The sequence below is a fragment of the Notothenia rossii genome (assembly GCF_949606895.1).
Source record: "Notothenia rossii genome assembly, chromosome: 2".
In the NCBI taxonomy this organism is placed as follows: domain Eukaryota; kingdom Metazoa; phylum Chordata; class Actinopteri; order Perciformes; family Nototheniidae; genus Notothenia; species Notothenia rossii.
The window spans coordinates 34,301,160-34,327,582 of NC_136904.1; the positions used below are offsets into that span (position 1 = coordinate 34,301,160).

Genomic DNA, 26,423 nt, shown 5'->3' on the forward strand with positions numbered 1-26,423 from the left:
CAATGTAATCAGGTGACACTGCGTGCTGGAAAAAGCTTACATGTAGTGTCATATACAGACGTATCAACCAACTCTGACACTGTAATACTTCTCAGCCTTTTATAGTTCATTGTTTAGATTTTCCGGTATTTGAAGTTTAGCCTTTATTACATACCTAATGCTTACGATATCCCTAATGGTGGAGACCAAAAACAGAGCTAAAAAGGGGTTTAAATTGTCCTTTTTATCCTATTGCCGACCTAAATATTATCAATAACAACTTGATAAGCTAGCTTTGGTTGTGCTTCTGTCAATTTGTTTTGTAGCTTTTCTACAGATCAAACATCACAGAGAAATTTAATAATGAATCCCCCAGTACATTCCGTATGTTGTTATGTGTCCGTATCTGATCATAGAGATGGCCCTATGTTCAGCCTACAAGACGCAACTAAGCTAGCAGCATTTCTAAAGTGGCAGTGGCTCAGTCAGTAGGGGCTTGGGCTGTGAGCCGTAGGGTCGCCGGTTCAAGTCCCTGACCAGACCTAAAAATGGAGTGTGGACTGCTACTTGGAGAGGTCTCCGTTCACCTCCTGCCCTGCCGTGGTGCCCTTGAGCAAGGCACCGGACAACCCGCCACCCCCATTGCTCCCCAGGCGCTGTACAATAGCTGCCCACTGCTCCTACAGTAGTACTACTCCTGGTGCTAGGATGGGTTAAATGCAGAGGCCACATTTCACTGTGTGTGCTGTGTGCTCTGCATGTGTGACCATTAAAGAGGGTTTCATCCGGTTTCATCCCTCCCGATATTATCATTAAAGTTAGTATTGCATTCTTAACACCTGTATACTTCTCTTCCTACTCTGGCAAGTCAACATGTTGCTGATGTTGATGTTGTTGTTGATGATATCAAAATTGGTGAGAAGAATCTCAGAATGCAAAATCTTGTACTTTAGTAAAACTATAGCAATACCATATTGTAAAAGATACCATAATTAGAATGTATCTATGGGGAGTTAGGTCTTTCTTATCATAAGAAAGACCTAATTAAGGTGGAGCTCATTTGAATAATTGTATTTACTACTGCTGGATATCTTAACCATTGATTTGTATTATCTAATCATCTAAAAAGTAACTAGTAACTAAAGGCTGTCAATTAAATGTAGGGGTATGAAAACTACATTATTATTGGCTTCTAAAACGTAGCAGAGTAGGAGTATAAATTACAATTAACTGAGAATACTCAGGTAAAGTACAAGTAGCCTACCGTAACATTTTTACCGTACTTGGGTAAATATACTTAGTTACTTTCCACCACTTCGGAGCACTAGCTTTTAGCTAACTTTAGTTCAGGTGCCAACTGTCAGTTTAAGACAGTTTTTGCTACGTTACCCGGAGTTTAACACAGTTTGGTTGGTTAAATAGTGATGTTAGATAGCATACGCCTACGCAGTACAGTACAACATATAGGTTAAAACTGGATTACACGAGTGACTGTCAACATGTGCTCTGCAGACAGGTGAGGTCTCTTACCTGTTTCTCTCCGACCTGGAGGAAGAAACACACGGTCCTCCGGAAGTTTGACCGCCTCGATGGATGTGCAGCCCGCTAATAATACACAGCCGTAAGTCCTCTTTTAAACCCCCACAAACTGCGACATCTTGCAAGTTTACTCCGCAGTCTCCCGTCGACCCCCCTGAGCCATTTACACGGTGAGAAGACCCGGCAAATTGACCACAATGCTTTTCTTTCGTCGGTTAAAAAACTGAAGTTTCCAGAGTGATATGTAAACAGTTTATTTTTTGGAGGGGAATGAGAGGCAGTCTCGGCCGGCAGATACTGAGTGAGTTCCGTCCTCCGATGCCTGCTGGTGTCTGTGTGTAATCAGATGCTGCTCACCACAATATCCATTCATCCTCTTACTCAGGTTAACCCTTCACTGTCTGCCAAGGCTTTATGCTGCCTTACAGGACCGTCGGAAAAAACGCTACTCTGCAGGCAGGGACACACATACTTCGAGTCCTTAGGTACCCATTACTGTATTGGACGTGTTAACTGAATGCATAAATAATGAAATAAAAATTATTTGTGAACAAAAAAAATCACAAATTATTCACAAAAATGTTAACAATTGTACCGTTACTACAAAGCATAGCAAAGTATAACTGTTACTTACTTTACAAGCCAATTTAACTTAGTTTGTAAGACATAGGCTACTGCTTTATACATTACATGTTACTTGCTTTTATCCAAAGCGACTTACATACCCAATGCTGTGGGCAAACCCCACAGGAGCAATTTGGTGTGAAGTGTCTTGCCCAGGGACACAAACAGGGACACGGGTTTGAACCTGTGACCCCCTGATCCCAACACCAAGGCTCTATCCACTGCGCCACACGCCTCCAACATTGCAAGAATTGTTTTCCTTTACTTTCAAAAATAGAAAAATTTACATTATTATTTATAGTTTAATATGAAAATGACTTTTTGTTTTCAGTCCAAACTAAACAGTTCCATCTAGTGAGGAAATAAAATCATTACAGCCTCAAAAAAGTGACCTAAGTGTAATGTAATAATTAAGGGATATAACTCTATTGTTGGAGATAATAATTTCCTTATTGTTTTCGAAATAGCACCATTAGAATCTCAAAAATGTTAAACGGATGTGAATTAACCTCTTGGTCCAGAGCAGTTTCTAATTGGAGTTTGAGATGAGATGTTCTGTGGACTTCTATTTTTTTTAAATGTTGACTTTCTGAATGTTAAACTTCAATATTTAAGCCACACCCAATAAATGATTTAAAGAAATAAAGAAAATACAATTACTAGTAGTTTGGTTTTAAGTAAGTTCTCAACCTCTCCAGGGGCCTCATTTATAAAGGGATATACGCACAAAAAATGGCGTACGGCAGTTTCTACGCAATGTTTCCGATTTATAAAATACTAACTTGACGGGAAAACGTGCGGTCCTCCACGCAAACTCTAACCCATGGGTACGCACTAAGCACAACAACGGGAGAGACGAGAAACTGCGACACCGTTGGCAGAAGGAAGAATGGAGAGAAATATGTGGAAATAATACCATAAATAAAATGTTACCTCTCATTTATCATATATGAAGAATTCATTTTCAAACATTGATTAAAGCCAATCTTAAAATGATTTAACAAACGCCTGTTTGAGACTCCTCAGTGCACACAAAAACATAACTGGGAGAAATAAATAAATACATATGTTATTTAAAACCACCTCGAATATGTCGTGTTAATGTTATGAAATGTTTTCTCATAAACGATGCGGTAAGCAGGAGGATAGAATTACGTCTAAACTGACGCCGTTTTGCATTTCTATAGGTTGTAGATACGAGCATGGTTTTATGTTTAATACATGTTTAATCGTGTTTTATGCCGTTTGCCAAGACTTGATAAGTAGCTCGTAAAACACAGGAGGTATGGAAACTAAGAGCCCCATATGTGGTAAATTGTACAGCTAATATAAATCAACACATTAGTTGTATTTCCTTTAACTGGTGGATATATAGTTGCTGCGGGGGGGGTGGGGGGGTGAGATGCACAGGCTGCAGTGGAGACGCTGCGCACAGCTGGGACACAAACCGCCAAATACAAAAACATAATTCAGATCCAGTCGTCATGACTCCACTCCGGAGGGATTCCCCGATCATTTCTTACAGTTTCTCATCAAGGGGGTGTCTCCTGTCCCCGGTACAAACACACTGCCTGAGGAAGGCTATATATTTTTTGTCATTAACCTTTTTCGGACCACTTATTTATTTATTTTAGTGGCGATCCGACCTCCATGCTGCTACTCTGGTTCAGACTGCATCCACCAAACAATATGATTTATCTCGACCTCCCCAAAATAACCAAAATCTGACACGGTGTGAGATGTTTTTTTTAGCTGTTCTGTCGTCATTTCCTGCGATCTTCTCCATGCAGTCAGTCAAAATGAATGAATGAAAGGGCGTTTCTTTGACTATTTATAGGCAAACATGGGTGTTACGTGAAGCCCGCAAAAGCTGCACCGCATTTCGAGTCGGTTGTGATCTATGGTTGTGATTTATAAAGGAAAACCGGCGTAGGAAGTGCCATACGCACTTTCCTCGCCGGTACGCAATGTTTGTTGAATCGGAAAGTGGCGGAAAATGTATGGACCTATTTTTCGGATTTCTACTACGTAAGCAACCTTCCCACGTCAATCCTACGGTTATGGCTAGAAAGGATCCGTCTTGTGTAAAACTCTCGCGAGAGTTTGGCTGAATGTCACGTGGCTGAATGTTTACGTTTGGCAGGCAGCCTTTCAGTTACGATCGTTAACATCAGTTGGCCACCGCAAATGATGGTGAGAAGCTAAACTATCTATTAATTATGTCAATGACAGGGAGCGTGATTGTTGAAATAGGGTGTTAGCGGTCTTGTTGGTGTTCAAAGAAGAATGACAACACTGTAGATCACCAACACTATGGTTTATTTTGTATTCACAGGCAAGTCAACGTTGTCCCAGTAAAAGTCCCGACATAGCTCCTGGTGCAATAAAATGTTCCCTTGCAGTGTTTTACTATTAAGTCTGATGTTTCTCTATTAATATTGCTGCTGCATTAATGTGTATGTTGCATCATGTTACTGCTGTAGATGTGTTTCCGAGCCGCTCCGATTACAACGAGAGTTACAACGAGAACGTGACGTCATATTTACACTAGACTGATCCTTTCTAGCCATAACTCAATCCTACGCACGGCGTTATACATGAGGCCCCAGGAGTTAGTTTCTCCTCACAAATCCGTCACTACAACAATAATGCAGCTCACTCACTTCACACTCATGTGTTTGTCATAAAGACGCTGTAATGATGTGGTTAACCAGAAAGAAGCAGTAAAGTTCAAAGTGTGACCGCATTCAAGTGAAACTTCATAATTTAAAGCACGAGTTGGACCTCATTACATTGGCCTACAGGTGCAAAGGCGCTACAAGGGCCAAAAACCTTTCCATTAGGGAAATGCGCTGCATTTTCAAAAATGCGATTATAAAAACACCAGTGGCCAAAACATGTTCTATTTAACAAACATATTCACCAACGTGACTTAACTTCACACTCAGTGGACGACGCATTTTGACTTGTTTTGGACCTCGTTCGTGTTTCAAGAACATTTTTTGTTTGAGTTATTGATCTGTCAAATTCGAAACCGTGAATATTTTCTAAACGTGTAGTCTTCTTCTTCTTCTTCTTCTTCTTTTCTTTAATGGCGAATCGCTTCCACTTGGAGCATATATCGCCACCTACTGTTTAGTTACTAAATGTTCATACTAAATCCTTGTCCTCAGACCAGTGCTTTTGAGGAATTTGAAGATCAGCTTGTTTGCTTCATTTCTTGATTTACTTTCAAATATTGCCTTGAAATCCATGTCCTTGATGTTGAGTTGTTCCAGTGCAGTTTTCAGAATGAATCTTTGTCTGTTATAGTCCGGGCAGCTAAAAAATACATGATGTATTGTCTCTGGTTGTTGGCAACCATCACAATTGCCATTTGGATGTTTTCCAATCAGATGCAGTGATGAGTTTAGTCCAGAGTGTCCCAATTGTATCCTGCTGTTGATGCTCTGCTCTCTTCTACTACTACCCCACGTGCTTCCTGTTCCTACTTCCCTTTGTATCTGATATAAATGTCTTCCTTTGGTGTTACTGTCCCATAGTTTTTGCCATTGTTGCTTGATAACCACTTTAGTAAAAGATTTGACTTCTGCTCTACTGATGGGTACACTAATATCAATCTGGTTTGCTTTCAAACCACATTTTGCCAGTTGATCCACTACTTCATTCCCTCTAATGCCCACATGCGCTGGAACCCACACAAATTGAACAGCAATTCCCAGATGAACTAACCTAAACATGCTTTGTAAAATTTCATGTAAAATATCCTGACGACATTCTGAAGAGAAGTTGTTTATACTCTCCAGAGCTGCACTGGAGTCAGAGCAAATGACCACTCGCATTGGCTGTATTTCCTCTACCCACTGAAGTGCTAGAGAGATAGCCATCATCTCTACTGTATATACTGCAATGTGATCACTTGTACGCTTTCCCACTTTGACTTTTAACTCAGGAACATAAAATGCAAAACTCGTTAAACCATTTTCTGGATTTTTGGATCCATCAGTAAATATTTTTATAAAGTGCCCATATTGTTCATGTAGAACAGTGTTCACATAAGCCTGTACATTGAATTTGTTTTTCATTGAATGTACCCGTTTCAATAGTGATAAATCTACTATAGGTTGAGGTAGCAACCATGGTGGAACAGCTGATAACAACACCGTCGGACTAATATTCCATTCCTTAACTTTGAATTCCTTACATATTTCTGAAACACAAAAACAAAAACTTTCTTTTTTTATTTTGTTACTTTCCCAACTTGTTTGTACAGTTTGTTTAGTAGGGTGAGTATCTTTATGACCCTGTAGATTTGCCCTGTAATTAACAATTAACTGCTTTCTCCTCAAAGAAATAGGTACTTCTCCGACCTCTACCTGAAGTGCCGACACTGGTGTAGATCTGACTGCCCCACAGCATATCCTTAGTGCTTGTGCCTGGACTCTATCTAATTTTTGAAGAGAAGAGTATGCAGCTGACCCATACACTATTAGACCGTATTCTATGGCTGATCTAATTAAGGCCGTGTATACGTTCCTCAAAGCAGCTTTATCAGCCCCCCACTTAGTGCCTGCCAAGCACCTCATAACATTTAAAACCCTTTTACATTTATTTACGACTTTATCAATGCGAGTACTCCATGTGACTCTCTCGTCCAACCATATTCCCAGAAATTTAAATGTCTTCACTTTCTTTAGATCTTGTCCATAAAGTTTTAACCTAACCTCCTCACCTATCCTTTTCCTCGTAAAAAATAAAGTTTCAGTTTTTTCCACCGACAATCTAAACCCCCATGTCAGAGACCAGCTTTCAATTTCCCTAATGGCTTCCTGAATCTTAGCTACAATATATTTTACATTTCTGCCCCTTTTCCAAATAGCTCCATCATCTGCAAAAAGTGACTTACCAATATCAGATCCTACTTGTGTATATATATCATTGATCATGATAGAAAATAAAAGAGGACTGATGACACTCCCCTGCGGGGTTCCATTCTCAACTTCATGCCTGCGAGAATATGACTTGCCAACTCGGACTCTGATGGCACGGCCAAACAAAAAATCCATAATCCAATTATATACATTACCTCCCAGACCCATAATGTCCAGTTTTATTAATAATCCTTCCTTCCACATCATATCGTAAGCTTTTTCCACATCAAAGAATACAGCTACAACACACTCCTTGTTCGCTTGGGCTTTCCTGACTTCAGACTCCAGGCACAGCAGTGGATCTAAAGTACTCCGCCCTCTTCTAAACCCACTCTGATAAGGAGTCATTAGTTCATTTTTCTCAATGTGGTATGTTAGCCTTTCTGTTATCATTCTTTCCATAACTTTACACAAGTGTGATGTCAGAGCTATAGGTCTATAACTGCCTGGACTGGTTGGATCTTTCCCAGGTTTCCTAATAGGAATAATGACTGACTCTTTCCATATTATTGGCAGCTTCCCTTTCTCCCAGATCTTATTGTACATCTCCAGCAGCTTTCCTAATGCAAAATAACTTAATTTGGTCAACATTATATAACATACATTATCTTTCCCAGGAGCAGTCATTTTACACTTACTTAATGCTCTTCTCAACTCTTGAATAGAGAAAGGTATATTTACAACACTCTGCGACTAATGTCTTTCTTCATATACATTAGGATGCTCATCTAACACTTCCTGCCTCCTGATCTTACCTTCTTCTGTTAAATTTTCCGAAGAATGAACTTCGACAAAATTTTCAGCTAGAATTTCTGCCTTCTCCAAAGCACCAGTGGCAACTTCCCCTCCAATCTCTAATACTGGCAGGTTACTCTGATGTCTTATTCCCCTCATCTTCTTAATCATTCCCCATACTTTATCTAATGGTGTAGTTCTCCCAATACTTGAACAGAATCCTCTCCAACACTCCCTTTTTGCTCTTTTAACAATGTTCCTTACCTGAGCCATTTTATATTGTAATAAATTATGTAATGAATGTGTCTTTCTTAGCTTTCCAAACAGCCTGTTTTTGTTTCGGATTGCATCATTACAGTCTTTGTTCCACCCCGGTACCATCTTAACACATTTACCAAGTTTCCCAGTTTTATTCCCAATAGTTTGATTAGCGCTTTTAATTATATTTGAAGTAAATTGCTCATTTATTTCATCAATACTTTCTGCCATATCAATCTGATCCAATTCATTATCGCACAATTTAGCAAACATCTCCCAATTTGCTTTAGAAAAAGTCCATCTCATGATACCGTCTAGCTCAACCACATGATTTATATCAAACTTGATTATAATTGGAAGATGATCACTCCCAATACTGTTATTTGTCAATACTTCCCAACTGCTACCAGAAGCTAATTCACTTGTTACAAGAGTTAGGTCGATCGCAGACTCTGTTCCATCTCTAAAATTGATCCTTGTACCTTGCCCATTATTTAAACAAACTAATTCTTTTGCCTCCATTAAATCCTCCACCACCTGTCCGTTGTAATCTGTTGATCTCCCTCCCCACATTGTATTATGTGCATTGAAATCACCACACCATATTATTTCATTTCCTTGGCAGAGACTGTCTAATTCCTCTATTCTGAGTTTATTACATGGATTATAAAAATTCAGGACACTAATTTTCCTTTTATTAATCCAAACTTCTACACCCACTATTTCTAAATCATGACTGTTCTTAAACATTAGCTTACTATAAGACATGACTTCTCTGATAAAGATTGCACATCCCCCTCCCTGGCCATCATTTCTATCTTGTCTTATAGCAGTATATCCCCCAATTATGAAGTCCAAATGAGTCTTCAGCCATGTTTCTTGAATACAAATAACGTCTGGTTTTTCTTTTAACTGTCTAGGTCTTGAATTCTTGTCCATTTGCAATAAGGCTTCTAGCATTCCATTGCAGAATGAGAAAAAACATTCATCTACTCAATCTGTGAATCATCATTATTGGTGGCTAGCATTTCATGTATCATTTCAACGGTTATATCCTTTATCCCCAAAAATTCACCTGCTGCCTCCACTATTGTCTTCAGTCTTGACCTCTTTTTTGTCTGTTGTAACGCAACATTCACCACTTTTCCAATAAAGGCCACAAACTTGTACTTATTAACAATCAATGCATCCTCTCCTATCACACACTTATGTGAACACTTTGTGGGGCTTTCCTTTGCCTGTGGGAGTTTGGGAAAATCTTTTGAAGAGAACATACTTGATGCTACTTGGGATTTCCTAGCCATGTTTAGTGAAACCTTTTCTGTTGCTTCAGCATATGATACTTTATTTTGCACTTTGTATCTCTGCACCTCCTTGGCCTTTTTCTGCACTTCACAGCCCTGATACGCAGCACTATGTTCCCCACCACAGTTACAACATTTCACCTTAGCACCTGCAATACAACTACCATATTCATGTTCCCCCGCACATGTTGGACACCTGGGCTTAGTTGCTTTGCACTTGTCTGCCACATGCCCAAACCTTTGGCACTTAAAGCACCGCAGAGGTTTAGGGATGAATTCTCTTACTGGAAAGCTCATGCAACCGATCATTATCTTCTGTTGCATTGTTTCTTCAAACTGAAGAAGAACAGACAAACTATCCACTATCTTACCTTGGTACCTAGTAGGAAGACGCTTTACTACAGTCACTTTCCCCCCTTTAATTTCCTTCTTGAGTTCTTCTATGCCTATTTCTATGGGAACTCCACTGATAACTCCAAGTATTTTCCGATTTGCTCCAGGAACATGGCATTTAATTCGAACTTCATTCAGGGTCTTCATTTTCAGTAACTTTTCCTGTTGTCTTGCATTAATCAACTCAACCAACATCCGTCCTTTGCTCAGAAATCTTGCTTGTTTTATCGATCCAATTTCTTTGTGAATGGCTTTAGTCAGGGCCACTGGATGTAGCTTAGCTGCGGATTGCTCACCAAACTCCACAATCACTTTCCACTCTTCATTCTCAATCCTTTTCTTTACTTTCTTCAATTCATTCTGTGAATCAGATTCACTAAGACTGTCACTTGACATGTCTATCTTCTTTCTTGAAGTCTTTTTCCTTACTTCATTCCATCCTCCTTCAGATGCACTTTCCATATCCTCCTCTCCAGGACTCAGAGAAGCCATTCCACCAGCTGCTCTCAATCTCGCACTCACTTCAACGTTCACTCCTATCTCCGTCTACTCAGTCTCAGCACGTGTGTCCGCTGCTCCAACCCAACTCCAATATCCCGGCCTAAACGTGTAGTCTGCTCGTTTTGTTTGTATTTGTACTCCGCGGTTGTGGCGGAACTACAGGAAAAGGCAGGACAATGCGTTTGGTTTCCGCCCGGACACTTGTTCCGTGCGCACCTCCTGTACTATTGTTTGCTTTGGTTGGGATTTGGATTGATAAGAGTTTCTGCATTCACACCATCTCTCACCTGTGCTGCGGCTCCCTTACTCTCTGGGTAAGCCTATTATCACGCTCAGTCGTTGTTATTTACGCTAATCATAAACGCATTGTATCATCTCATCTTGCAGAACATGCATGCTTAGTTTTGCTTGCAACATGTTGTTAACTTTGTCAATCGTTATTATAACATCTTATTAGCGCTGTATGTTTGCATACAATTCACATTGTGCACATTTTTGCCTAAGCATGCTTCTATGTTGTTTACAGTCTATGAAACACATGCATCTCGTTCATATGTTCACCCATTTATATATAGTCCCAGTTTTTCCCAATGTTTTTGACTTTGCATTAAGCCAATTAAAGCAATATTCAAATTTGGCTAGATGCAGATTGTTGCAACTGCAAACATCCACTGCCATTTAAAATAATCTCGTTTAGATTCTTAAATGAGAATATGGTGCCACAGATCACCACCAAATTGGACAGTTAAGTGGAATGGAATCAAAGCCTATCTGATCTGCACGTTTTATGTGTTTATGCTATGTATGGCATAACACTCATAACAGGTTGGTCGGGGGGGGGGGGGGGGTCTCAAAGCAAGAAAAAAAATGGTAAAGATGTGCCTGTTTTTTTCAAATGCTGTTGTACACTATCATATTGTGGCTGTTTGATCTCTGTATATCCACTCAGGCATGTCTCAGGATAGCCACCATGGCAAGTGGACCGTCTCCAGCAGTGATGAAGATGATGATCTTCCTCTCTCTGGAACGACCACATCCAAACCCCACCAGCCCGCTGTGTCTAGTCCCAGCTACCAACCGGCTGCCTCTCCCACTCCCACCATCCCCAAAATAGAAGCAGCCCCTGTGGAGGTGAAACCAGAACCAGCTAACGCCCCTGTATCCTCACTTGTGATCGGTTCCGAGGCGAGACAGTCAGCAGCAGCCAACCAGGTAAATACAGTGAAGTACGAAAGTAGTCCGTCGTTAGCTGGAAAGAGGAAAAATGAGGTGTCAGACGGCTCAGGCTGGGCTCTCTCGGATAGTGAGGATGATGATGGAGACGTGAAGGGGAAGAGTCTCGGTAACTCCCCAAAGAGGGCGCCTCCGAGCCCCAAAACAAAGAAAGTGAAGGTGGAGAACGAGCGACCCACGAGCCCCTACGGCCGCCTCTACTACATCGACGAGCCAGAGGACTTCTTTGAGTCCAGTATTCCTCCTCTGAATGACCCCTACAGGTTCTACCTCAACAAAGTGACTGGCCTGGACAGGAAGTACAACAGTGGAGCTCTGCACATCAGAGGTGAGAGGAGTTGGATGTTATTTCATTTGGAGCATGTTCTTGTAGAACCCCCCCAAACAAATGAGCGTGACATGGGTAAAATGGAGATGCTAATTTTCATCCGCAATGAGATGAGTTCTCTGCTTTGATGCCTTGGTATTAATAATATGTTAATAATAATAAAAATAATAATCTGTCTGTCTGTAACTTTGTGTTGTAGTGTTACCACTGACAGGTCTCTCTTGAAAATGAGACCTTGTGTCTCAATGAGATTTCACACCTGTATAAATAAAGGCTAAATAAATAATACACTTTATTCATAGCGCGCTTTTCAGGGTACACTTTGCATGCTAAAATTCATAGTTCTGAGTTTAGATTTGAATATAGACAGAGTTGTGAAAAGCGCTATATAAATAAAATGCATTATTATTATTATTATTATTATATACCAGCTCTTGTCATCAGCCTTTTTACATGATTTTATTTTGTAATGTTTTTTTTCTTCTTCCCACTAGACATTCTCTCTCCACTCTTTGGGACCCTGAAAGAGTCAGCTCAGGTGAGTCACCATATGAAGTGCGGAAACAAACGAATGTCCTGTTTTTAAGCCATGCTTGTCATTGTAAACATTCTGATATTGGCGTTTAGCACAAGTACATTCAAACAGCTAGCTCCTAGCATGGCTGTAGTCTCTTGTACTGCAGTTGGAGAGCATTGGAAGGATACCCATTAATACAGGTATGCTCTCTTTCTTTATAGTTTAACTACTGCTTTGATATTGCCTGGATGGTTGATCAGTACCCATCAGAGTTTAGGTAAGTACACTTCTTCCTCACTACCTACTATCATAAAGAAATCTCTTTAGTAGCCTCTCTAGCATGATATGGCTTGTACAATACGGTTTTCTAATATATTGTTGTATGTGGAATGTTTTCTCATAAAAAATAACTGAAAAATCCCCAAACTTCTGTCTCCAAGATGTATCAATATTATGTGACTCCAAATAATTAATTAAAAAAAAATACCCAAAAATGTCTTCTTGTTACAACAGGAGTTTGCGTTTACAATTCTACAGTTTACCAGGAATTACTTTATAATAATTATTACTATTATTATATGAGGACATTCTGAAGAACTGCTGCAATACATGATTATCTTAAAGATGTGATACAAGTAGAGGACAGTAATGATCCTGGTGAAAATAAGGCCTGTCTTGTTGTGTTTACAGAGATCGTCCAGTTCTGATTGTTCATGGAGACAAAAGAGAGGCCAAGGCCCGGCTGCTGCAGCAGGCCAAGCCTTACCCTCATGTTCACTTCTGCCAGGTAAAGACTCGCCATCAACCGAAACATTTACCACCAGTGTATCTAGGCATACTCAGAAATGCCTGTTAACGAAATTTGGATTTGCCTTTAAATGGGACTTATCGGGTGACTCTCTCTAACAGGCCAAGCTGGATATTGCTTTTGGAACGCACCACACGTAAGCACTTTTCCTGCCTGGTATCGTACATGTTGTTTTGTTTTCTGTATATTCATAAACCTGATCAGTTTGGGATGTTTTCAAATTAAGTAATTTGTTATGTTAATATTCCTTAGCTTTTCCTGCGATGAAAAGGTAAAATGTATGTTTTGTAATAGAGGGGTTACTAACCTTTTTAAAATGCATACATAATGTAAATAATCTTTATACTCCTTGTATTTTCTGAATAAAATCAGCTAGCAGGAAAGAGTGCTGTTGCAAATTGCGGAATACATTGTTGTACTATGCATACATTTACACTTTGCATATGTCCGATCTTGGGGTGTAGTCTTTGTTGATGTTATATAAACCATGAAATGGTGTCTGTGCAGAAAGATGATGTTGCTGTGGTATGAGGAAGGCTTCAGAGTCGTAATAACGACCTCCAACCTCATCAGAGCTGACTGGTACCAGAAATCACAAGGGTGAGTCTGTCTCTTTTTTAACTTTGATTTAACTTAGGAATTGTGGTGAGGATGCACCGATTGATCTGGGCTGCCATATCAAAAGATAAGATAAAGGAACTGCTGCATTTTCAAGTTTTTTCTATCAAAATCAAATTCATCAATAGAAAGACCAGTTTAAGTTGTATTTATTGTTGCACAGTACCTTGATATTTTCTTATGGAATTTCTCCTAAATATTCTATTTCCTTACCAGGATGTGGATGAGCCCCCTGTTTCCACGGTTACCAAAGGGCAGCAGTGACGACGAAGGTGAGTCTCCGACCTTCTTTAAGAGGGACCTGTTGGAATACCTGGCAGCGTACCGCGCACCAGAACTGGAGGAGTGGATCCAACGAATCAGAGAGCATGACCTGTCAGAGACCAAGTAAACACCACGCATGTACAGTTACGCATGTAGTTGCATTAGTGATAAATGAAAACTCACACCAAACTTTGTGAAAACCCCAAGTAGACTTAAGAACATCGCCTACTCAATGGTTGTCATCTACATTCAGTAAAGTTGTTAGTTTGGGGAATAAAGATGCCATTTATTTTACAAGTATCTCTTCTATTCTTCTATTATTAGGGTTTATTTGGTCGGCTCAACCCCAGGGAGATATGTCGGCCCTGACATGGAGCGCTGGGGCCACCTGAGGCTGAGGAAGGTAAAGATTTCTCTCTTCTCCTCTAACTAGTTGATAACACAAAGCTATTCAAGACAGAAAACAAGAAAGAAAATAAAAGTCAAAATCCATGGTATTCAAGAGTGTTGCTTTGGATGAAGCACAATCACATGTAATGTAACTACAACATTTTAGGATTGACATTGAATTATTTCAGCAGTTTGCAGCAGCAAACTATTTGAAGCATGGCATCGGGAAACCAGGAAAATATGAATTTGCTAGGAACCGGTCTCTTACATAAAGGCTCTAACCAAATAATGTATTTGCTTGTTTATAAGAAAAAGTCTCAGTTCAGCACGAGCACAATAATCAGGGGAATTAGATTCATATCTATATGTTGCCTAGGTAATGTAAAAACACCTGGTTATTTCACAATGCAATGACAACACTTTAAACTGGGATTTCTTTATCTCTTTCTTTTCATCTTTCTTTTATCAGCTGTTGTATGAGCACACAGAACCCATTTCTGGGGAAGAAAGGTGGCCTGTGATTGGCCAGTTCTCCAGCATTGGCTCTTTGGGAGTGGATCAGACCAAATGGTTGACAGGGGAATTTCAGCGTACCATGACCACACTGGGGAAATCCTCTATTCGCTCAGCTCCCCCCCTGCACTTGGTAAGTTCCTCCAAAACAAAATTGGTGGTCTGTGTCTTGCGTGATTGCAGGGTGCATTGTTCAAAATAATATAATACAAATTGAAATTCATGTGACTGCTGCTGCTTTTAGTTTCATAGCATTATTATTTTTGAGGTTACGTGCAGGACATTTGATTTGGTAAAAACCTTTTTGACAAAATATAATGTCCATGAATTGGTTTAATATCAAAATGGTGGAAACTGGGCCGAATAATAGATTGTATATAATAAGTTAAATGCATAACAATAAACATGAATACTGATTAATCTGACCTGCTGACCTTTGTTTATTTGTGCTGCTATTCTTGGCATTATCCATTATCTGGTTGATGCTACACTTTGCCACATTGCAGTGACAGTAAAGGTAAACAACCTCACTTTATGATGATAAAGCTCTGAATGTATTTAACGAGGCGGTGATGGTTGGTCTTTTGCAGGTGTATCCATCAGTTGAAGATGTGAGGACTAGTTTAGAAGGCTATCCAGGTGAGTAATGACATCACTATATAACACTTGTGCTTCTATTGGCTAGCGCTCCAACACATTGTTCTTGATAGGCTAAGGGCTGGGACATCTTTAAGCGGTTAACCAATCAAGCTAACCAATCAGAGCAGACTGGGCTCTGGTTTCAGACAGAGGGTGAAAAGAGGTGCTGCAGCACATAGTATGAGAACGTTAAAGCATGGAGACATGTCCCAGTAGAGGCACAAAATACAAATATGCACCTGAAAATGAGCGTAAAAGGGCCCTGTTAATTATCCACCTCCAACTATCAGTGTTTGAGTTGTTGACTAATAGATCTAGCATTGGATGATATAGTAATTGCTGTGTATTAGGTTGTAATATTAGTCTCTTCTGTCCTCCAGCCGGAGGCTCTCTTCCCTACAGCATCCAGACGGCTCAGAAACAACTCTGGCTCCACTCTTTCTTCCAGTAAGTTCACTTCTATGTATCAGAACTCTTAGTAGGGCTTCACTGATACTGTTAAACTGGGCAGATAGTCATGATAACCTTCTTCTCTTTCATTTATTACATCAAGTAATTAATTTAACTGGGCACATTACACAAGGTTCTACACACCTAATTAAAATGTGTATTTGAAATTTGGTCCAAAACAATGAGACAGGGCTGTGTGCAGGAGGCTTTTAGTATATTAACCTGCAGTTCACAAAGCTGTATCTATCGTTATACAACATGAAGTCCACTGCAACAGATTAATAATATATGTGTGTGTTTGTGTGTAGCCGTTGGAAGGCAGATGCAACAGGAAGGAGTCATGCCATGCCACACATCAAGACATACATGAGGGCTTCCCCAGACTTCACTCAGCTTGCCTGGTTCTTTGTCACAAGGTGTGTTTGCTAGCTTTATATTTGCTGATCTTCATAATGTTCCTTTTATTTTGATGTATGTGTGATTTTCTGATTTGCTATCTTATATATTAAATGACACTTACTCCTTAAACTTGTATACATTTAATATAATGAACCAGGCATCCAATTTCCTGTTTTCCTCTTCCAAATTCATTATGATTAACCTTAATAAATGTATAAACATAAATCCTCTTCTTTCTACTTTTTCATAGAGAGAGTTGGTTCTTCTCTATCAAAACCCCACTCATTTCCTTATGGAGAATGAAAAGAAAGACTCAAGTCAAGTCTAATCAATATGTCAGTTTGACAGCTAAACTAACACAATTGTGTGGGAAGCACTGATACACAGCTGTATTAAAACATTAAAGTTTGTGTACGTGTTTCAGTGCCAACCTGTCCAAAGCAGCATGGGGTGCGCTGGAGAAGAACAGCACCCAGGTGATGGTCCGTTCATACGAGCTGGGAGTCCTTTACGTGCCCTCCGCCTTTGTAAGAACAACAGACACAGATGAACAGAAGCAGAATTTACCGTGCTGAATAAATGAGTTTAATAATATGTGGTGTGATGCGATGCCTATCTCCTCCAGAACATGAAGACCTTCCCTGTTAGCGGAAATCCATTTCCTGTCTCCTCTTCCTCTGGTTTCACTGTGCCATTTGACCTCCCCCCTACAAGCTACTCTCCTAAAGGTAAACAAGAGTGTGTGATTGTGTATTAAATGTACGTGTAGGGCTGCACGATATTGGAAAAAACTGACATTGCGATATTTTCTTCCCCTGCGATATATATTGCGATATGAAAAAATACAGGAATTTAAGAAAATACAGTTTTTTTTTCCCGCAAACCATAATTTCTTGAATTTTAATGCCATACAATTGGAATTTGTTTAACAATATTTAACCGGATGAAGGATTTTAGTCACAGACTTCTGGATCATCATTATCAGAGCAACAAGCTGAGCTAGCTCAGTTATCCTGCTGTGATCTGATCAAGAATGGTTGTAATTGGTGGTTTGCTGTGCATGCAGAGCCTGCATGTCACTCACTCAAGTACCCCTGACATGAGAGCAGTGCAAGTTTTCCTTTTGTAGCAAGCAGCACAATAATTGTAACATGACGTGTTTGAGTTAATTTGCCTACTTAATATCGCACGTCCTAAAAAAAACAAAAAACATGACATCGCACGTCCTGCGATATCAATATCGCACATGCGCATAACGCGATTATCGTCACGACACGATATATCGTGCAGCCCTAGTGTTTATGTACAGGTTGGACTATTTGCTGAGTCTGTTGCTCTTTTGCTTAGAATTTGAACTTTAGTTTAACTCCAGGTTAGAATACTACAAAAGCTGTGCTTTTGCTACTCTTTTCTCATGGCATAATGTAAAGTAGAAACATTTTTGCAGTGTCTTGATGTCTGATTTAAGCTTTATACTTAACTCTACGGTCTTTAACTGCAGTTAAACAACAGGTAGAGTTTAATCTACAGTTTCAGTGTCCTCTAGTGGCATTCAGGAGAAGGAGTTCATACTTAAACCAGAGCATAAAGAGGTTAAAGAAAGCACATAATTTAATGGAGAAAAAAAAAACAGGTATTTAAAAACAAATGTGTTCATTGCTTTAGTTTTGTCTCAAAACCAAACTATTTCAATGGCATATTGGTACATTTGACTTGTGTCATTATTATAGGGGTCATATGTTTTGTTAAACTGTAATTTGAAGCTATAGTAAAAGAAAGGACCAATTTTTTTAATATGCTATAATTAAAACAACAAATGTGTAGTTTTGAATTAATTTAAATCTGTCCAAATCATCCTAACTATATCTGGATATTGGATTATATCTGTACAATCCTGATGCTTGTTATACTTCATACTGTGAACTTCCTCCCATTGCTTTGCACAATTCTGCCCACTGCTAAAAAAAACGCACAGCGCTCTCACTATATATATATATGTATAGGCATTTTATACACCATTTAATAGTATTTACTATTTACACATATTTGTGTTGTAATTTTCTTTTATTCTTTATTGATGTTTCAGATTTCTGTACTTGCTTAGAGGAGAAGTTTCTAAAAAAGGGTTAAAATATCTGTTAGCCATTAATATATTCTAATAATTATTCCAAACAGAACATTTACAATGTAATAATAATAATAATAATAATAATAATAATAATAATAATAATAATAATTGTAATTCAATCATTTGAAATCCTATCGATTTATATCTTAAGTCAGAGTCATTCAAACTATTGTGCCAACATTCGAAAATCAATGCAGATGATGGCCCTAATTAAAAAATGATAGAATCTATGAGAGCCGCTAAGATGTTAATCTTTGAGTGGGGCATGTTCTTCCACTTAAACAATGATTAAAGGCACCACAGCATATATGCTGCCGTTTTGTCCAATCTAATGTCCCTTTTTAGTTATCAAATCATGTATTTGCATTTCATTTTCTTCCGAACTCTCTGTGTTTTCAGATCAGCCTTGGATCTGGAACATTCCGTACAACCAGGGTCCCGACACACACGGCAACATCTGGGTTCCCTCCTGAACACACACACACACACACACACACACACACACACACACACACACACACACACACACACACACACACACACACACACACACACACACACACACACACACACACACACACACACACACACACACACACACACACACACACACACACACACACACACACACACACACACACACACACACACACACACACACACACACACACACACACTCGTCATGTTTTCTATCAATAAATAAGATTTCAACATCAGGATGCCATATCCATTTTGTTTTTCATTGGTCCTATTTGAGAAATCATTATTATATAGACAAGGAATAAATAGTTTATTATTCCCCATAGCGATAAATAGTATATTATAAATTGTATTAATATTTTTGTACGCAGTATGTCGCCGAATTATCTGCAGTGAGAGAAGACATTTGTCCTTAAATTAGTCATTTTTGGATGAGTGCAGCAGATTCAGCATTTTACTGAGTTAACCTGAGATCCTGCAAGAAAAGGCCAATTTTCCGTAGCCCAGACATCCGTGGATAAAAACTGAATTCACACAACTTTATTTAATGTGTAGTGGACTTGCAAGGACATGCAGTGTAGCCGGTAATAGTTTGCTATTAACACTTTTCCTTACATGCGGCAGTGGTTATCAGGACCCACAGCACTGCAGGTTGATAATTGTATTCCTAAAGTCTCCCGGGTGTTCATTTGTCACTGATTCAGCAACTACAGTGCTAACCAGCAGGACTATGTGTGATGAGCACTTGTGTCGCTGATAGGATCTATACATAGTCACAAGTAGGATGACTACCACTGTGCTTTTTGTTTTGAGTGCTGACATTTACGAGAATGTTTTAAGTTAGTAATGTTCATGAATAAAAACTGGGATCTTGTGGTTTTAATTACTCACATGTCAGGAGAAATGCTGCTGAAATGATGCTCTGTCTGGTTCCATGTTTCCAGCATGTGTGTATTTTCTCCTGCATTACTTGCACATTGATCAATTGCAACATTCTCTTGCACTATTTTATTTATATTCTGTTTTAATGTCTTATTTTATGTATTTGAAGGGGCACTGTTGAAGGGGAATGGGACTTCAGATTGTCCTTGCCATAACTACACTGTAGCTGCTGTGCATATGACAGTAAAACCTTTGTATGTTTTTACGCTTGCATTGTGGCCTGTAATTAATATTGTTGGTGAGAGAACTAACTGTTTTTAACCCCCTGAGACATAAGCACATAACACAAAAACATGTCATATTACAATGTTATAAATGTTATAAATATCCTAGAATGTCACCTCCCCTTTATCGATAGAGTTAAATCAACACCTCTCAGAAAGATGTATGAATATCAGATGTAACCAGTCGGGCATAATGAACTGGCACCTCTGTGTACAGTAAGTTCTGTAAACTGCGACTCCCGTCGTTCCTTGCGTCATTGTGTCAACATGGCGCCTGTCTGCAGGACAAAAGGCGAATCTGTCTGACGGCGGATTGAAACCCAATTAGAAACAGAGGAGACATTTTGGGAAAACTGTCAGCGTCATTGAGCCCTGGCGCCCCGAGGCTATAGATATATGGTTAAACAAACATCTGCGGAGGCTCTGAGACTGGAATATTAAGGTAAGGAAAGTCCTGCAGCTCCAACTACTGCTGTCTTCAAACGGTCCTGCTGGCCCGATGCGTTTCCTTCTCTCTTTGCGGTGATCACTGAAAACTCCTTAAAAACGCCGCTGTGCCGCAGCGTTATACTTGGCGGTTAATGTTAAAACCAACTAAACTGATATTAACGGTGTTGTCTGAATCAGACAGAGTCAGCCTCTTATTCGGCATGCACATAGTTCACCGAGAAACAGTTAAACAAACACAATGTCAACTTTTCCAGGTGGTCTACCGCGATGCACAGTGTGTGCTTTAGTAGAGATAATTAAGGTTAACAGCCACGACAGGCGAACACGCTAAATGAACTATTTATGTGGTGCTTTGAATTAATTTGCTTGTATGACATGTGCCGAATTGAGTAGTTGTCCTTCAGTAAACATTAACCGTCTTAAGACACGCTCTGTCGCAAATTATTATTTTCCTAGAAGCAGGGCAACATGAAAATGTATATTTTCCTATGTGATTTGGCGTGAAAGTCAAATCCCTTCGATAGAACACAATGCAGCGGGGCTATCTTATCATCGGGACTACTACACTAGTGTAGTATGTGGGCACAGAAAACAGCGGTTCTTTTTCGGTTAAATGTTGGGTTTTCGATGGAAGTTACAAAGTTGCCTTACTGTAGTTAAAATACTTCTGTCTATTTGCTAAGCTGGCACATGTCTGTAAACCAAGAGACAGTTCAACGCTATGCCACGTTTGGTGGTTAGGATCTTAGGTCGGGTCACTGGGTTCAGGAATAGTAATGCAAGTTTCCATTAAAATGTTAGAATTTACTAAGTAGTTACCCTTCAAGTCCTACAGCAAACATGACACACCTTTAAAAACTGAAAAAGGGAGATACTGGTCTGAGGACAAAGCCTCACCTACAGTTTTGTTTCATTATTACAATGTAACCATCCTCTAATGAGTCTAATCCACTGGGAAGTCAGAGGTCAGGTCAAGTTCAGCACCTGAGGCATTCAGTGTCTTCCACAATGACAGGATTTCAGTTAAACTGTGACTCTGGTTGTGGCTTAAGTGTGTGTTTGTGTGTGTATTCCATGTGTGCCCACACTGCTATGCGTCCTACTGTTGCTGCTTAGCAGAGATCCCTGAAGGAATTGTGCCAGTCAGCACTATTTGATTACTAGTGCCTCTATCCCTACTTGCACACTTTTGCTATTGCAGCCACATGGTCACAAATGTTGAATCCTCATTAAAAAAAAAATAGGATTACATTTCAACTGATCCAGTAGCCACTGTGCAACAACAATACAACGTACGTTTCCTGTGCTGTTATTATTTGCTGTTGAGAAAAAATGCATTTTGGCTATCTGCAGGCATGATAAGGAAGTGAAAGTGATTTTGGCCTCCCTGACATAAAACTGAATTTAATAAATTCTTACAATACTAGTACCTTATTTAAAGGAAGGATTGTTTCTCTAGACTGACTTTCCAAATTCCATTGTTTTTCCCTGGGGTGTAATATTCAAATTGTACTTGTTCATGCACTCAAAGGTGTAAGTAAAACATAATATCTTTAAATAAAAGTCACTCTTTTGTAGTGTTTTATATTTTTGCTTGACCTAATCTTAGTTTACAAACAGGGATGGATATTTAAAGGGGCTATTGATATTTTGTGCCTCTACTGTTACATGTTTACATGCTTTAATGTTCAAAAAGGTCTTTTTTTTCTCACACTGCCTATGCTAGTTCTTTTTTTTTTTTTACATCTGTCTGAAACCAGAGCCCACCTGCTCTGATTGGTTAGCTGGAGAGATGTCCCAGCCCTTAGCCTATCACATACAATGTGTTGGAGCGCTAGCCAATAGAAGCACAAGTGTTGTGATGTCACTATGTTACTGAAGTAAACAAAGGACTACAAACTAGGCATTTCAGGCAGGGGGGGGGGGAGTGTGTGGCATGCACAAAAACCTATACCACAAGCAACATGAAAGAGAGAGCCCAAACAAGCATAGTAGCCTCTTTAAGGCTATAATATAAGAAGCTTAAATATTCCTGCTGCCATTCAGAATATCGCACTATAGTGAGTTTTACCTTTCCCCTTTTTGAAATGTTATTGGAGATGTTAAGAAATGCCGTAGAGAGCAGGTGTCTGTGGACTTAAACCCATTCTTGTCACCACTCTGAGCTTTAATGGGAGGGTCATTTTTTTTATGTGGTGCCTTTGGTATCCCCAGTACAAAATATGTTGTATTTTGTCTAAATTTGGACAAATACTAATTAAATTTTGGTTTTAATGTGTGTTCAATTGTTAATTTATTATTAATACAATGATATGCACATCTAAGTTGTTTTTTTCATTTTAAAAGCTTTGGTTAAAGGGATATCGAGGAGTTTTTCCATGTCCCCACTGCTGGTCATTCAACTTAGATCTAAAATATAGCTATTAAAAACAAATTAATTTATAAATATGTTATTATTATTTTATTTAACTTGTCAAAATCTATCTAATCAAATAATGTTTTTATTCAAATTCTAAACAAAAAAAATAAAAAATAAGGTTTAATGTTCGTCCCCGCGGGTCGCTGTCCACCCTGTTGAGCTGTGTATCTGTCCCTTTAAGAAAAATACATATTTCTCAGTGACATCACACCTATGAAATTAAATGACACCAGAGGCGGGAAATTCAACTGAGGTAAGCTGTGTGGGTTTCTACTGCTCTTACAACTGATTTTGATGTTTCTGTCAATTTAGTTTGATGTGTTTGAACATAACATGTCCAACCTGTTAGGCCTACGTATGAAGGATATTAGAGAATTTTATTATTTTAAAAAGTGATTGATTCCTCATAAGTATCCAACGTCATGCTAGCAAATATGCTAACACAGGCAGGGTAAAGGCTAACTTTTGCTCAAAATGTCCACCCTGTTAGTGTCCACCCTGTTAGGCTTATTCAACTAACAGGGTGGACAACATCCTAACAGGGTGGACATGTAATTATTCTTTACTTATTACAACATTTGTTAATATTATATTAATATTATATTATTTATTGTTATATTATTATATTACTATTATAACATTATAATAATGTTTTTATAATATAATACATTATCACCACCATTAGATCTATAGGCACAACACAAACTGATGCAAAAGATCCTAGGGAAACACTGATGGGTATATTATGTACACAAGAATTATAGGTATAGTACTTAAAGTAATGGCATGCATTTGTATAGGAATGGCACCCCCGATAAGTGTAGCTGAATCACAGCGGTACTACAGAGCACGCCGTGATGCTGACCCAGTGAGAAGACAGCAATACCTTGAAAAAGAGAGAGAGAAATGGAGGAGGGACAGAGAGAAAGGCATAAAGATGGGTATCAATAAGGTCTGTGAGAGGGAGAAAAGGGCAAAAATAATGAAGTAAGAATGAATTATGAAGAAGTAAAGGCAGAGACAGATACACAAAGTTGCAGCTCCAGCTCCAAATAGTGGGTTCATCAAACCAAAACGATTTGATATATTCAAACAATTTTAATAATTTAATATGAAAATATTGTTTTAACAATAGAATTAATACTGTGTAATATTTTAACCAAAAATTACACTTTAAAATGATAGGGCCTGGAGAGAAGGTCCTGAAGGCCCTGACGGACTTCCACTGGTGTCCACCCTGTTAGACGTATGTCCAACCTGTTATGTTGGTATTTTTCTAGCATAGTTTAATGAAAATATCAAATATCAAGTGTATATTTGTACTTTTATAAAGAAATGAGAGAGGTTGATTATATATTCTAGAAACCTTTAGTAATTCTTATTGTATTTAAGTTTTATCATGAAAAACAGTGGAAAAATATGCCACGTTGTCATAATCTACACTTGTTTTTCTCAATATATACTACTTCAAACTAGGGATGCACCGAATATTCGGCCACCAAAAATTATCGGCCGAAAATGGTTAAATAGGCCATTTCGGGTTTCGGCCGAAAGGGTTTTAGCACCGAAAAAATATCACCGAATGTCAGAGAACAGGGTTACGTTGATCATACTCCGCATATTTGTCCGGGTGTTTTGATTTCAAGTGGTGGAGTAATCCGGAAGTGGTGAAAGTCTTTGCAGTTACACCCCCTCGAGAAATGTCAGCTGAACACGTTTTACAAATCGCAATCCGCACCTCTCTCTCTGATATTTTTAAATATCTCCAAGCGGCAGACATGTTGGCTGTGAGCCAGCCGCGAGCATGGTCGCGCGCCGTGCTTGTCGCCGCGTTTTGATTACGTCATCACAACAACATGTTAGGTTACCAAATGTATAGGTGCATTTGTTGTTGTTGAAAGCCTGGCTGTTACAGTCTTTATTTACACTATTTTGGTGTAGGCCTACTGGCCTAGATGTTTATGCAGTTTTAAAGCACCTTGGCTTTGTTCTGAATGCACTTTGTTGTAGTTATCCTACAGAGAAAAGAAAATGCACTTGACTTGGAATCAATGTACTGTATGCATTCAAAAGTGCTGAATAAATGTTTTATGGACCCATAATAGTGAATATTATTTAAGTTAAGTTTTGCCATAATCATGTCTTTTTCCATAATCAGGTAGCTGAACAACATTGGTAAAAAATGTATACAATATATATATATATATTTCTATTAATCATTTTCGGCCTTTCGGCATTCGGTTTTCGGCCAACTTTTTCCTATTTTCGGTATCGTTTTCGGCCAAGAATTTCCCATTCGGTGCACCCCTACTTCAAACTAATTAGGTATGAAATATATATCTAATTAGAGTTAGGAACATACAACCCTTGTTAAAAAGTAATTTTAATTGTAAGAATGCACTGAAAACTCATTTAAGCAGTTATGTGTATGTCCTTAACAGGGTGGACATATCCCGGGTGACACGTGTTGTTAATATATCTATATGTATAAAGATTTAGGTGCCTAAGCTTGACCAAAATGTTTTTTAGCAAATTAGATATGTCCTTTATAGAATAGAACATTAAAAAGTAGGTAAATCAACTATTTATTTCACCCAACTTTTGAGGTCCAAATGGCACCTATAAAAAAAATGACCCGGGAACTGCTTCAGTGCATTTTCTACAAGCCACTTGTCCCTTTGGTCATTCTAAATTCTGGTACATTTGTTGTTGTCTTGTTGGACTTTTCACTGTGCATGTAGAGCAAAACCAAACATGACTGAACCTCAGGTCTTAGAGCTGTCGTCGTTTAAAAGCTGGGTTAATTCAAAGTGACCTGGTCAGGCACCTCTGTGGCTGAGGGGTCAAGGTGCCGACCTTGAAGAAAATAACCCTCGACTAGCATCCAGCTGCCGGGACCTTTGTTCTTTCTTTCTGAGATCCCTGTTTTATCTCTATAATCTGTCCATCTTTTACATGTTTAATGTTACAAGTTAAGTTGATATCCTATATCAGGGCTATTCAACTACACATTCAATTGGGCCAGATGTTATAACTACAAAATTCAGCTGGGCCAGACATTCAACGGCCTGTAAAAAGCGGGTAGTGACACATTTTAAACCAACACATATTACTGCGATGAAAAACATGCAATTTTTATTCATTGTTCATCTAACAAAGGTACGTCAAAAAGTGCATAAAAACACAACAAATTAGCATTAATTTAACAGAATCTGAAAAGAAAGTGCACAGTTGTAGCATTACATTTGTTTGCTTTAGAAGTCAAATATTCAGGTTATGTTTTTTGAACCAGGCACATCACAAAGTGCATTTAATGAATAAAATAATAGCAGTCTTAATAAATGTCCTCACATACAA

At 38.9% G+C, this 26,423-nt stretch overlaps 3 protein-coding genes across 10 annotated transcripts in view; 2 read left to right on the forward strand and 1 right to left on the reverse strand.

Moving 5' to 3' along the window:
• pacsin3 (protein kinase C and casein kinase substrate in neurons 3) overlaps nt 1-2,057 on the reverse strand; it is a 32,736-nt gene extending 30,679 nt beyond the window's left edge. For both annotated transcript variants that reach the window (XM_079664045.1, XM_079664044.1), the window contains exon 1: nt 1,510-2,057. The gene's annotated coding sequence lies outside the window, so the exon portion shown is untranslated. The remainder of the gene's footprint in view (nt 1-1,509) is intronic.
• On the forward strand, nt 1,472-19,267 carry tdp1 (tyrosyl-DNA phosphodiesterase 1). Of its 4 annotated transcripts, XR_013805107.1 has the most exons (17): nt 1,472-1,600; nt 11,214-11,825; nt 12,320-12,363; nt 12,564-12,619; nt 13,033-13,129; nt 13,252-13,286; nt 13,658-13,750; nt 13,985-14,155; nt 14,357-14,435; nt 14,892-15,068; nt 15,526-15,574; nt 15,955-16,021; nt 16,333-16,440; nt 16,674-16,758; nt 16,848-16,950; nt 17,049-17,151; nt 18,951-18,988. XR_013805107.1 is itself a non-coding variant. In XM_079664036.1 (16 exons), exons 1-16 carry the CDS (start codon nt 1,573-1,575, stop codon nt 19,022-19,024), a joined length of 1,896 nt encoding a protein of 631 aa, XP_079520162.1. In that variant the 5' UTR covers nt 1,482-1,572; the 3' UTR covers nt 19,025-19,267. The 4 variants fall into 4 exon arrangements, 3 of the variants coding, with proteins under 3 accessions (XP_079520162.1, XP_079520164.1, XP_079520163.1); XM_079664036.1 differs by lacking the exon at nt 16,674-16,758 and having other exon boundaries at nt 1,482-1,600; nt 18,951-19,267; XM_079664038.1 differs by lacking the exons at nt 1,472-1,600; nt 16,674-16,758 and adding an exon at nt 2,258-4,335 and having other exon boundaries at nt 18,951-19,267.
• Nucleotides 19,268-20,371: 1,104 nt separating this feature from the next.
• LOC307028760 (homeobox-containing protein 1-like) overlaps nt 20,372-26,423 on the forward strand; it is a 35,137-nt gene continuing 29,085 nt past the window's right edge. Inside the window, exon 1 of one of the 4 annotated variants that reach the window (XM_079664039.1) lies at nt 20,372-20,639. The gene's annotated coding sequence lies outside the window, so the exon portion shown is untranslated. Of the gene's footprint in view, nt 20,640-23,283; nt 23,320-26,423 lie in introns of those variants that run through there. The other 3 variants (XM_079664042.1, XM_079664041.1, XM_079664040.1) reach the window with 3 other exon arrangements.